The 14212-nt window shown below is 39.1% G+C and overlaps 1 protein-coding gene across 1 annotated transcript in view; it reads right to left on the bottom strand.

The window, feature by feature from the left end:
* The window catches only part of shc3 (SHC (Src homology 2 domain containing) transforming protein 3), a 100088-nt gene that overhangs the window by 39379 nt on the left and 46497 nt on the right, over window positions 1–14212 (bottom strand). The window contains exons 2-4 of the mRNA XM_052019889.1: window positions 13255–13325; window positions 8108–8171; window positions 6993–7112 (exon numbers count right to left, since the gene is read on the bottom strand). Of these exons, the coding sequence (XP_051875849.1) occupies window positions 6993–7112; window positions 8108–8171; window positions 13255–13325 (255 nt within the window). The remainder of the gene's footprint in view (window positions 1–6992; window positions 7113–8107; window positions 8172–13254; window positions 13326–14212) is intronic.

The following is a 14212-nucleotide window of genomic DNA, read 5'->3' as shown; positions in this document are numbered from 1 at the left end:
TTACATGTATAAACATTGATATATTAATCTGTATTAATTTGAAAACTAATAAAAAGATTGAAAAAGAAAGATTGATGATGCTGAGGGAATTAACATTTTGTTGTTCATGAGACCATCTTTTAAAAATGTGAATCATTCACAACTCAGATTTTCCTATAGAATGTAAAAATCACACAAAACTTCACTAGAATATGTTTCAGATGGTCTTTACTTTCTTTCTTCTACCACTCCATAATAACAACCATGAAATTTACAGGAAGGAAGGAAAGATTCAGGTGAAATCGACAAATCATCAAAGACCAGAGGCACAGAGGTCTTGCTGACTTTAAAGGCAGGGCTTCACTTTCATTTTGTGCTTCTACCTCCTGGTAGGTGATCCTTGGAGCTAGTCCCTGGCAATCAAGAGAGGAGGAAGATTAGTGCTTGTGATGGAAAAGGAGCAATTTGAAGGTTAGTCAACAGTAGGGAAGAAGTTCAGCAATGTGTTGAATTTGTCAAGGTTTGCCGTCAGCTGCACAACGTCACCATGAAGCCACAGCCTTTGCCATCAACTATATAGCAAGCAGGTGCAAAACAGGAGGAGGAGTGGAAGGAGAAGGGAGAAGATATAGGAGAAGGTTATCAAGATACACATTCTCTTGCTGGGCAGTCAATGAACATTTCTTCCAACTGTGATACCAGCAAACATATTCCAAATTCTCTTTTAACCCATAGTCTCATATTCTGTGTTCCCTCTGCCTCTGTCAATCATAGCCTCCACCCAGCAATAAAATAAAAACAAATTCAACAGAAAATAAACATGTCAAATCAACTTTAAAAATCAGCATACCAATATTACACAGAAATGTCAGCTAATTACCTTTATGTCTATCCCTGGTTCTCTTTGTCTTTGCCTGTCCTAGTGCTCACAACCTGTGCCACCATAGATGTTGCAGCATAATTGGTAGAATTCTGCTGATTTTAAATGAAGGAGACTGCAGATGGCCTCAGAGCTTGAGTTCTGGCAGTTTTGTGTCAAGGAAGTTCAGCTTCTGGCTGTATCACTTTGGCATGACCAGCAACTGTGCTGGGCAACAGTGAAGGCACTAGAACTGTAGCCAAAGTGGAATGATATCATCCTAGAAGGAGCAGGAGATTGCACTCCACAAAACATAGACCCAAAGGTGGAATCTCAGCTATCTTAGAGGTCTGTTGGAGGACAGATTGCTTTGACTCCCTGGATTCCTCTTTGAAAACCTATAACCATAGCCAGGATAGTAGCAGTCTGTGCTCTCATGGTAGAAGTCTATTCTTCAACTTCTTCAAGACTGGATACCTTTTTCTCTAATTTTGTGATTATAACTGAGTTTTCAACCAACAATTACTGCAAATAGATTGGGTCCATAAATGGAGTTGCCCAAGTTCCATACTGGAAAACTTGGGCTCCAACCTCAACACAAAGACCTGTGCAAGGTTGGTGCCAGTCTCCTCCCTGCTCCTTGACATTGCTGTAGATGCCCCAGCTTGTCAGCCAATGCACGTGCTGACAAATGATCAATGCACCTGCTAGCAAATGAGATTAGTGTAGATGGACAAAGAGGTCAGCAAGGATATGGTGTGCTGAAGGGCCCATTTCTATGCTGTACATCTCCATGACTATGACTCTATAACCCTATGACTACAAAAATTCTTCACTTAAAAACATCTGAGGGTTTCATCTCATAGAGTCATAGAGCAAGACAGCAATACAGCACAGATACAGGCCCTTTGGCCCAACGAGTCTGTGTAAAGTTAATTGTTTAGATCTGAGAACAGATGCACCAAGGGAGAAAAACATCCATGTTTCTTTGCAACAGTTTAAAATGTTTGAAAAGAACCTGTGTATTACTACAATAACATTTAACCATGATGAATTTAATATAACAATACAGCACTCACCTGAATCACTCTTTGTCACTGGAGTTTATCAGGCATATTGTCCACTAGGTGAAACATTGCAATCATTAGTGGTTTTCTCTCCCTTGGTGCATCTGTGAGTTCTAGTCCCTATTTCACAGATCATGAAATCCAAATGAAATCCATGGGCTACATCTGCTTCTCAACCCCTGAAGGCTGCTCATTATATTGAAACATTTCATTTCCCAGTCAAGGGATCACTTACAGTGATTTCATCTATCTGACTGAAACGGTTGACCTTTAAGTGAGAAGGAAACCTAAAGCATGCTCAACATAATGTAAGTGAGCACTCTGTTCTATTTATCTTATGTCTTCAAGTCACTGTACTACCTAGTCATCATGTCTTCACCTCTAGAACATTAATCCATTGTTGTCTACATCCAAGAAAGCCTTACCGGCAGTTCAGGTTCAAGGGAAGGTACTTAGAATTATAACTCTGAAAAAATAAAGGTCAAGAAGAAATTGCAACTGGCTCAGAATAAATCATTGTTAAAACATGAATTCCTTTATTTACAAAAATTTGATTTATGAATTTTCACTATAACATCATTGACTCTTTGGGGTACATGTCTTTAATTTATGAAACTATTTGTCATTAAAAATGCACTACTCTCTGTACATAGGAATACATTGTACCAAAATTCTTTTCATGCAGTTTGTCAAACTCATTTGATCCAAAAACTTTTGTTTAACATATGTTTTCCCAGAACACATCCTTTTGTAAGTCAAGGAACGGCTGCAACAGACAGAGGGAAAGTTCCCTGACACTGATCACTTTAGATAAATGTGCCAGACAACTCATTCCCTTTACCATGTTCCAAATCCACCTCCTTATTACAGAGGAATGCCAAGGTCTTTCTTGAGTTTGCGTAGAATGAACAAAACAGTGACTGGAATGACTTGAAAAAAGTTTTAATGAACTGAAATCTCAGGCATTTAACATCAAAGGAAAATTACTAGCTCCATAATGATCTGATACCACTTCTGCTTTTCTTAGTGAAATCCTTCCACTTTCATTTTACCAGCCTGTTACATCTAAACTGCCCCCATAAGCCTCAGCCTATCCTAGCTCCAAAGGCTGTAGCCAGACCTCTGGAAGGCTGTTCCCTTTCTAATGGGCAGACTGCAGGATAAGGTGACCTGCAACACCTACCTCTCCCAAAAAAAAATCAGATGTGCCATTCCAGTCCCAAAGAAACACCAGGCTGTGGGGAAGACACAGGCCATAAACCATGCTGCAGCTGAGGATGGTGAAGATACCAAAATACCTAAAGGATCTTTTACCATGCTTCCTTCTTTAGCAGCAATAAGTATTCTGTCTTTGCATATCTGCTTGTCTCTTAGTCACAATGGACAGCTCTGGAACCGGAAAATCCCACTGACAACTGCAGCATTTCAGGTTATTAAGCTGGTAGTGGGACACCAGAGAAAGCATTGCCTGAACATCAGTAGCAGAAGAATAGATGCTGACATCCAAAGAGATGATGACATTTTCAAAATCCACAATGCCACTGGAACTAACCCAGGACAGGGAAGATAACAAACTCTGCGTCTTCTGTGTACTATTTCATAAAGTTGCCATCAATATTACAAGAGCAGCACTAAAACCAATTATCAAGACCCCTTGACTGTTCCATGATGGCAACATTATGTTCCTGGCTGTTAGCCCTCTGCTCTTGAAGAACAGGAGTCTATTCTAGGGTGGCAGCAATCTGTTTTAAGGTGGTATCTCTTTTCGAAGAAAACAGTAGACAGTTCCCAAGGGACAGCAAGTTGGGCTCTGATTGGAAGGTTGGAACTCCCAGAGGCACAAAGATTTTGGATAACCTCTACCTGTGGCTACGTGTACACAGAAAGCTGATGGATTAGCTGTGGAACATCAGTGCTAGCTGACACTGAGGTATGCCTTCTGGGCTCCTCTTAGTACTGTGAGAGAGTAGAGGATTCCTCCATGAATCTTGATATTTCTCACATGATGTCAGACACCAAATCCTAACACATGCTTCCACATCAGCCTTTTCATACATGCACACCTAACTTAGCCCTCATCCAAGTCCTCTGAAGCAGAACTGATGTATACCTTTGACTCCAGGGAGATAGCACACTAGTTTTCCTATCCATCTGGCTTAACTGAAGCCCATTAATAATGTCAACCAAATGTTTGTTCATTCATTAGAAGTGTGCACCTCCAATCTAGCACGTTCAACTCCACCTCCTCACTCCAATGGTTTTGGTATCTGATGGCACTTGGTGGTGTCAGGCATAATGATGAGATATCCTCCTCATCCTCCTCCATCTTCCTCCTCTTCATCCACCTCAGTGGAATCTTGCTCCTGCACATGATGAGGAAATGTGTGCTAGCCAGCTGCCTGAGACACTGCAATAATAAACACAGAGAGAAGGGCTGGTACATGGCACAGCTGACAGAGTGCCCAGGTGACAAGCAGATATACAAAGACAGAACACTGATTACTAGTAAAGAAGGAAGCATGATAAAGCTCCTGTAGATACATTGATACCTTCTTCACCCACAGCATCCTCAGCTGCAGCAAACATGATGACCTGTGTCATCACAAAGCCTGTAAAAAGCAGCATCTCTCTTTCCTCCTGGTGTGTCTTGGGACTGGAAGAAACTCTCTGATTTTCCTGGATAGGTAGCAGTTGCAAGATATCTTATCCTGCAAGACAAATGAGAAAGCTAAGATCAAAGTGACAGCATTTTCTTGCTTAAATTGTGACTGTGTGGATATGTGATTTAAATTGTGTGAGGGGACAAAAAGGGTTAAGGCAGTAAGGAGTATAGGATACCAACTGGAGAAATGGTAGCTATGGAAGTCTGCAAGTGCATGTGTATGTCCTTCTCAAGGTGTGAGGGAGTGTAGAGTGCAGCCGTATCTGTTTCAAGACTGCATTTGTGAGGTAATGCTTTAAGTGTCAGAGCGCTAACCTTGACATATCTGGGGAGGTCATGGAACTTTATCTTCTCAAACTTTTCTGTTTCAAATCACTGCAGGAAGTTCTTTTAGCAGCCACTTCCTGCCACCTCCTTTTCAGCTCTGCTCTGAGGGCCTTCCTGGCACCTGCTCCACTCAATCTCATCAACACAAACATGAAGGTCCATGATGGTAAACTGTACACCTTCCCTTGCAGTCCACTTCAAATGAGTCAGCAGCAAATGCACTCTCAGCATCTATGTCCCTTGGCAGAGAGATTTGTTTTACAGCCTGAAGACTGTGCATCAATTAAGACAGGAATGGATTGTCCAGAGGTTGGATTTGAGCCTCTCATCATCCTGAACCACACATTCACAAGAGAAAATAAGTGTGCATGCAGAAAACACAGCACAATTTTAGATTAATTTTAATCCAATTCTGCATCCAACTTGCACAGACATGAATAGGTGCTGGAAAACAATATGACTCAGATTTAGTGCTCCTATATCCCATGGCAGAGATGTCCATAACCAAAGGTGCATAGGTTTAGGGCAAGGGTATGATGTTCAGAGGAGTTCTGAGAAAGAATTGTTTTCACCCAGAGAATGATTGGGATTTGAATGCACTGCCTGAGTGTGTGGTAGAGGTAGGTACCCTTACAATATTTAATAAGTATCTAGATGAGCATTTGAATTGCCAGCCTAGAAGGTAATGTAGCAAGTGCTGGTAAATAGGATTAGTATAGATGGGTACTTGATGGTCAGCACAGACATGGTCTGCTGATGGGCCTGTTTCTGTGCTGTATGACTCTATTTAGAAATCATCTAATTTCTAGTCACGTGTTTTAAAGTATTCATTTTCAGAAAAAAAATCCATACCTGACGAAATCAATACCTTGACTATTTTATAACAAAGCATTTTTCTTATATTCAAATATTACATACATTTTTTATAGGTTTACGTGGGGAATGAATTCCAGCATGTTCAATTGTTTAAAGAATTCCATCATTGTTTCTTACAGAGATCCACATGGTGCTAAGCATAATAACCTTCATCAGGGCTGGCAATGCTTTGGCAAAAGTCACATCAATTCCATGAAAAGAATGTTCAGTTTTATTATAGAATTTGAGTAATAAGCACGAGATCCTATTATATAAGACTATTGAATGGTTCCCTAGTATGATGGACTCTCGACCTCATAATCTACCGCATTATGACCTTGCACCTTATTGTCTACCTGCACTGCACTTTCTCTGTAGCTGTTACACTTTATTCTGCACCCTGTTATTGTTTTATCTTGTACTACCTCAATGCACTGTGTAATTAATTGATCTGTATGAACGGTATGCAAGACAAGTTTTTCACTGTACCTCGGGACATGTGACGATAATAAACCAATTCCAATAAACCAATTCCAATTCCAATTCCAGATCCCCCACAATTAGAATACTAAAGTTCATTTGACACATATTCAAAATAATTTAACAGCAAACTATTTTCTGGTCCATGCATGAAACATTAAATTATTAGTTCTTTCCATGCATGCTACTTGACCATCTAAGTGTTTCTAGTGATTACTGTTTCTCCATTATACCAAAAAAACTTTAGGCAGAAATATATCTTCCCCAGTCCACCTTCCAACTGTGTAACGTAGCTTAGACAAATATCCAGCACAAGTGCCCCCCCAACAGAATACAATGTCAGATGGTCACATCCTTTTCTGAAGACTGTTTACATTAAGACTGTTACACCACCAGATATTTCACACATCAAGTAAATACCAATTGCACATGTATGCATGTTATATTCTTAAAAATGGGAGACAAATTCCCAAATTGATTTGAACCAGAATATGAATTTTCCACAATGTCCATTGATATGATTTAACTATTAAATAGCTGGATATTGAAACACAAGAGAAACTGCAGATGCTGGAAATCTGGAGCAACACACAAAATACTCAGTGGGTCAGGCAGCATCTATGGTGGGAAATGGAGAGTTGACGTTTCGGATCGAGACCCCTCATCAGCTAAATATTATTGTATAACACAACATAATAGCTAGATATTATTGTGCTGATTTAACATTAACAAACCAGTACAAATCTGGATTAATCCTGCCTACCTGCTTTGTGTCAGGCGTCATTAGATTAAGGCTGCTAGTTGAAATATTCAGAGTGATGTTCATTCCAGCAAACTGCAAATTACTCTTACCAAGTATACTAGACAATGCTTTACTTGGTGGCTGTTGAGGCAAGTCACACAGAAAAAAATTAGCCAAACCTTTATTGACAGGAGACACTTAAAAAAGTAACTTTGAATTGCATATATCATAACTTATCCTAAATTGCTGTGATTTATTTAGTTTCTGCTTTTCAAATATAATCATAAATTAACATTTCATTTATTTATTTTAATAATTGGTAAAACATAAAATGAACTATACATTTTCTCAGGATGTAAGGATTGCTGACAAGGCTTGCATTTATTGTTCCTTCCTAGTTGAACTTGAGGAAGTGATGGTGAACTTTCCTCTTGAGCTGTGGAGTCTGTGACCAAAGGAGTTCCCATAATTCTGTAAGGCTGTAAGATTCAGAATTTTCATCTAATAATGACAACGGTGGGTGGCCCAGTGTTGTTTCCATGTATTTGCTATTGTTGTCTTCCATTTAAAGGCTGTGCCCTTAGGAGGTGCTGCTAGAGATGCCTTGACAAGTGCATCTTGTGAAGAGTGGACGCTGCAATCAGAGGATGATGAAGGGAGCAAACCAAACTATGACATATTGTTTCAGATTGCTTTTCTCCTTAGGTAAGTTCCTTCTTACAGAGCATGAACATTTTTCAGTGGAAGGGCGGAGGGAATTGTAAATAATTTTTTCTCATGTTTTGCAACATCTCCTGTGTGCAAGTGGGAGTTTGAGGGGAAAAAAATCATTAGAAAGTGTCTTATTAAATGGATTTCCAAGTTCAATAATTTGGGTGCAAAAATCTAATGGTAGTTCTAATTCCAGAATCTCACATTCCTAATGGAAACGTGAGTCATGGAATGATGACAATAATGTTGTAGACCTATCATTCTAAGCTACACTGTCCATGAGGGCATCCTCCCTATACTAAGCAAAAATTCATGGAATTAACAGTCAGGACCAATGAGTTGGTGCTACCACACGTTGAAAAGACTGCAAAATTAGCTTCTTTCATGGTCAAAGCAAATATAAAAAGAAAGAATTGGTGGGATACCTTCCTCTTTCGAAAAGCCCCTTTGGTGTCTGGTACAGCTTCACACACTCTACTGATAGCTTCTCTGAAAAAGAAAAGCATTATGGTAAGGAAAGATTAACAGGGCAAATCAAACCCGCTCACTAACTCTATGCTGCAGGCAATGCAATGTATTAACTAAATGCTCTATGAAAATATTTCATTGTGCCATAGACCATGCAATAGGGGATGGTACTGAGTTTATGAATATAATTAGAATAATGATAAAGATTATGTTATCTTGCCTCATGGGTTTTTTCCTAAGAATCTCTACAATTCTTAAAAAAATGGATATTATTTGCATATGGCATCACGGGTGGCCCAAAGACTTTTTCTCTCTATCTTCAGGAGAGAATAAAATGAGACTCATCATCTGATTATATGCAGATTTCATAACCCTGTGGTTAGCTTATCAAAGCCCTGCATATGAAAAGATATTGAATAGATTTCTGATAATGTTACCAATTACATTCCTGTATAACATTTGATATGACGTTGGTTTATCAATAAACAACATAGATCAATTACCACAATATTGTAGAGTTTAATATTTTTTTAAGTGGTGACTAATGTAGGGCGTATATCATGTGCACCAATAAGTTCAGGACTACAATACACTCATTTCAAACAGCACCGAATAGTGTGGATGTGATTAATTGTTTCTTTTAGTGTTTGAAATGACTCTAGTAACCTCCTGCTTCATTTGTCTGTGGTCCCTTTTCTCTTTTACCTCTGGAATAATGAATCAGGCCAAAACAAGACAAGGTCCACTCTACTCCAGTCTAAGCAGGCCGGAATTATCAAGAAATTTTAAGGCAAACAGGCAGAAATTTCCTCAAACTTTGTCTCTGTAACATTGGCCAAAAGGGATGAGAAGCTGCTTACAGCCATAAATGTGTTTTCCCCAGACTTACTGGGAAGTTATTATGGTGTAGAGGGTGCATCACCAAGGAAGCAGCCAACACTAGAAATAAAGGTTGTAAAGATATGTTGGTACATTCTTTTCAATCAATCCTCAATACACAAGGCTGGAAATCTGAAATATAAGCAATGCTAGAAATAGTCAACACGTCAGGCAGCATCTACAAAGAGAGAAAAAGTCAATATTTCAGATCAATGACCTTTCATCAAATGCCCAAATATTCTGGTTATACCATGCTCATATGGTTCCTTTTTTTTACCATTTCCTAGCATGTATGGTTGATAGAAGATTCTTTTTTAATTGTGCATTTGACAAGGCAAAAACAGAAAATGCTAGAAACATTCTGACTGTTAGGCAGCATCTGTTGAGTGAACAGCAAGTTAACATTTTAGATGTGGCAGCTTCATTAACTTAATTTAACTAAGGTTAGGAAGTCAAAGAGAAAATTCAGCATCATATGGAAATACAGATAGCTATTGAGATTTTAAAAAATGACTGTAAAGTCAGTCTTGGCAAGTACAAATACCCTAATACCAAGCTATGAAGAATGAAAATTCATTTATTTACAGTACACAATAGCTTAAGTATCATCCAATATGACATCATTTAGAGTGTCTGCTACATAGGATATTGATAGTGTTTTATTAGTGTTCGTCAATTCCTAACCTTTAATGTTTCACTGATGTGTCACGAAACACTGATTGCATTGCCCAACATGGATTTGAGTTCAGAACTTGGTTACTTGAATGCCTGCTAAGATCTGCTGAGATTATAGGGATGGGTCCTACTACTTAATTTATGTATAAATTATCTGGATTTGAAAGCTGTAGGAATTAGATTGAAAATTGCTGATGATACCAAATTGGGTTATCATCAGCAGATGTAATCTAGTAGAATGGACAGATGCTTGGCAAACATTGTTAATGATAATAAATGTAATGCAGCATAATTGCAAGTAAGAACAGAGGAAGGAATATACCTTAAACAGTAAGATCTGAAATGGACCAGGGAGGAAAAGGGATCTTGATTGCAGACACACATTTCATTAAATGAAATAGTGCAAATAAGGCCTAGAAGTAAGCAAAATGCATTCTTGATCTTATATTTAGATACATTAATTATAAACATAAGTAGATAATGTTTAACTTATCCAATGCTTATGTTTGGGTACAGTTGGTACGATGCACTGTGTGTTGGGCAGGATATAAAAGCAATAGGGAATGATATAGCTCACACAAGCTCGAAAAATACCAAAAATGAATGAGTGCACTTATGAATGGAGATATTTTTCAAATTAGGGCTTTTAAAACTGGAACTGCATCAGTTAAAAATTACAGAAGACTATGGCTGAATAAACAATGATACCGATTATGCCATAGCAGTTTATAATATTAGTGGTTCTACAGTGCCTCCCCTTCTGCCATCCTGACACAATTGCCCACGTACCTGACCCTCTGCTGAAGTCCCAGGGTGAACAATCTCTCTCCCCGCTGGAGTCACAAGGGTGGAGAATCCCTCTCCCAGCTGGAGCCCCAGCCGAGCAATCTCTCTCCCAGTGGGAGTTCCAGGGCAGATAATCCCTCTCCCTGATGAAGCCCCAGGGATCACCTGCTGTTTTGCTGTTTGCACATTTAAATACAGAACTTACTCAATTGCGCTACCAAATCACTCTGTTGATAAATATCCTTGAGTCATACGGCATACATAATAAAGTAAGAACTATGCAATAGATTTAATTTCTTTCAACATGTTTTGTATTATCTTTTGTATTTTGTGTGTTTCCCATACCCTAGATAATCGAGAGTCAAGTATATTGCTTCTATTGGTCCACGAGATGGTAATGAGAGAACACAAGTTTAATATAAACATAGGAAAGGCATGTAATAAAAATCTTTCTACAGAAGAAGGTTAGAAGTTAGCTTACTTCCATAAACAGCTGATGAGAGTTCAAAAGAATACAATGTCTTTAAAAAGATGAAGAGAGTAGACCTAAACTAATGGGAACAAACATTTGTTCAATCTTGACGAGCTAAATACATGGTTTGAAAAGGCACTTTGAAGCTGCACTGACTGGGTGGCACACACCTGTCTTGTGCACGTCCCCCAGCACCAAAATTCCATCACACACAAGGCACAAGATACCTTGCCAACTTCAACTCCACAAAGGACTTTAATCCACGACCTCCAGTCATTGCAAAGCTGGTAGACTGTTGACCTTGTGTGGAAGGAGCTGGTATCAAATCAGAATGTGGGGATGGTTAGGAGAACTGGCACAAGGTTTGTTGGGGGGGGGGTGCAGGACCCAGTCAAAGAGAGGATCAAAGTGGGGTTGGAAGTCGGACAGACAACTGATCAGTCATTGACAGTATAGTGGGGTGTTGGTCTAGCAGATAAATGGAGATAGGGTTTGGACAGGTGCGGACTCAGAAGCAGAGCTGGGATTGGTTCAATAGTTGATAATGAGGAGTGGTGGGAGGTGGAGAAGATGAAGACATGATGGGAATGAATATTAAAAGTACTACTTAGAGGAGGACCTACCTAAAAGATGACAGATGCATCTGAGATCCTGGCAGAAAACCAAATAAGGCCATGGTTCTTTGATTACAGCCTAAGCAGACATTGAGCGGTTTAGACTTGCAATAGCATCCAAGACCACCATTCACAAGCCTCATACATGCTCAATTAGATTCAAAATCTGCATTTCATGCCATTTGACACATCTGACAGCCTTGTGCCTATGTGTTTCATATACAGAGGACCCACAGCTAATTTAAGGAGGTGCACTATTGGCGATTGTGCTTTGATAAAATGCAATCAAGTAATGCACAACAATATTTCTAGATTTTCTATTCTGCTATGCTGCACATTCTATCAACATACCATTTAGTTTTATTTTAAGAAATGGTCAGATTTTGACCTTTTAGCCTGTTTCAGAATTACTTCCATCTTCAAAAACTTACTATGTGTGAGTTTGGTTTTCTCTGGGGGTTAAAAAAGCACATCATCTGAAGCAAGAACAAAGTTTATCTGAAACTGATCTGATTTTAGCAGAGATGGGATAAGAGCTGGATGGCCAATTTACTCTCACGAAGTGGGTCGGTCTTTCAAATATTTCAATGAGAGATTGTTTTAACGGTATCTGTCTTATTAACTATAGTCAGCCAGGTATCCTGGCCTTGGGAAACCTTGCAGATGTGTTAAATCTATGAGTTGTCTTTATAGTGCTCCTTTTGGTCCAGAAGAGGCAGGAGTCAGACATGCTTAATGTCGTCAGTGTTTCCATCAGACCCAACAAGTTACCCAGGCAACTTATTCCTCCACAATCTCTCCCTACACCCTCACCTGGACCAGGATCTTCCTCCCAATCATCATCAGCTTCCCCCTGAGATTAGACACCCTGACCACCATTTTTTCTCCTTTCCCACTTACCCTGCAATTAATAATCCAACAGCCAACATCTACAGACTGCTATGACCATAACCCACGACCACCATTTGTCCTGATGCAGGGTTTCAACCCAAAATGTTGCGAGTTCCTCTCCTCCCACAGATGCTGCTGGACGCACTGTGTTCTTCCAGCAGATTGTGTGTTGCTCCAGATTCCAGCATCTGCAGTCTCTTGTGTCACCATTTGTCTTCCCTCTCCCCACCCAGAACCCTGCCGTCAGAAACTCCCCACAACTGGGCCCTTAACTGACTCCAATCAAAATACAATCAGGTCTTTCAGATAAATATTACTCTTTTGTAGTTTCATTGGACAACCAAAGAGAAAAATGTTTCCTGCATTGCAACTTAGCTCTCCATTTTCCAACTGACAAGAAGCCACCCACTCCCATAAATTTAGTTTGTCAGTGGCAAGACCACAGTCTGAACACTAAATTACTGCAAGGGAGCAATCTCTTTCTGAAGCACTTGATCATGTTTCACCTTAAGCAGCATATTGTAAATAAATCAAAGACTCTCTGTGTAAGTAATGTACAAGATCATTGAGATGTCTGAAAGACTGACATACAGCTTGACACATTGAGGAAGCTTTCACAGTATTTACTCAAATCATACAGGTTCCAATATGATTTTTCTCAGATATACTGTAATCTCTTGAAGATATGATGTTATTTTTAAGTCACAAAGTTATTACGACCAGGATTAAGATTTGAAAAATTACATTTGAAATAACTGAGTAATACATTTTTAAAATAGTACCTTACCTTGTAATCTGTGTCCTTACATTGAAATCAAGGGAACGCATTGACCGTAACACTTCTATACAGCCTAGATACTGTAAAAAAATTAAAATAATGTCAATACCTTTTTCAATAATAATTTGTTATCTTTCATAACCTCTAGCAGTCTAATACATTAATTACTTTTCTTCTTGTTCCATTCAAATAATAATTTATTTCTTACAATATTTGAAAGCATATTAATAGCAACAACTGACATCTATACCGCATTTGCAATCAGTAAAATTTCGTAAGTCATTTCATAGGAGCATTATCAACCAAGTTTTCCAACAAGCTGCTCCAAGAGGTAGATGTTATGGTTGTATTATATGTATTGTTTGAAACGCTGCATATGATAACAAACCCTTCTACATCCTTGGCATCACGGATACACCCCATTGCTGCCATTACCATCCTTAGACACTTCTCTACATTAAGGATGCTATATCAGTCTAGTGCACTCATCCTATGACGGATACATTATTTCCTAGGTAAGGAGATCCAAACTGCACACAATGCTGCATGTGTAGTTTCACCAAGGCCCTGTATAATTGCAGCAAGACATCCTTGCTCCTGTACTCAAATTCCCTTGCTACATATATTACTGGACCGCCACCTTTGGTACGTTAAAGGATAGCTGGTAATGGAGGAATACTGACCATTTTCTGAAAGATATGGGCCTAGAAATCCAGATACTTATTGTTTTTCCCAGCACCATACAGTATATCTGAAAATTCATTCAACTCCAGAATGAAGTCCAACCAGTGGAAGTTCTATCAGACAATTCCGGTTATAATTCACCCTTGCTAACCTCATGTCATTCACACATGGGGTTCTCATTGATAACATTATTTACAGCTTATCCCTATGGTCACTCCAGTTTTACCCTATCAGAGATATTCTCCCTCCCCCATCCTCCCTGCAGTTTAACGAGCTTCTTTCC

The sequence above is a fragment of the Pristis pectinata genome, chromosome 7 (genome assembly GCF_009764475.1).
Source record: "Pristis pectinata isolate sPriPec2 chromosome 7, sPriPec2.1.pri, whole genome shotgun sequence".
In the NCBI taxonomy this organism is placed as follows: Eukaryota; Metazoa; Chordata; class Chondrichthyes; order Rhinopristiformes; family Pristidae; genus Pristis; species Pristis pectinata.
Note: the sequence above shows the minus strand (reverse complement) of the source record. Positions and strands in the feature narration are given on the sequence as shown.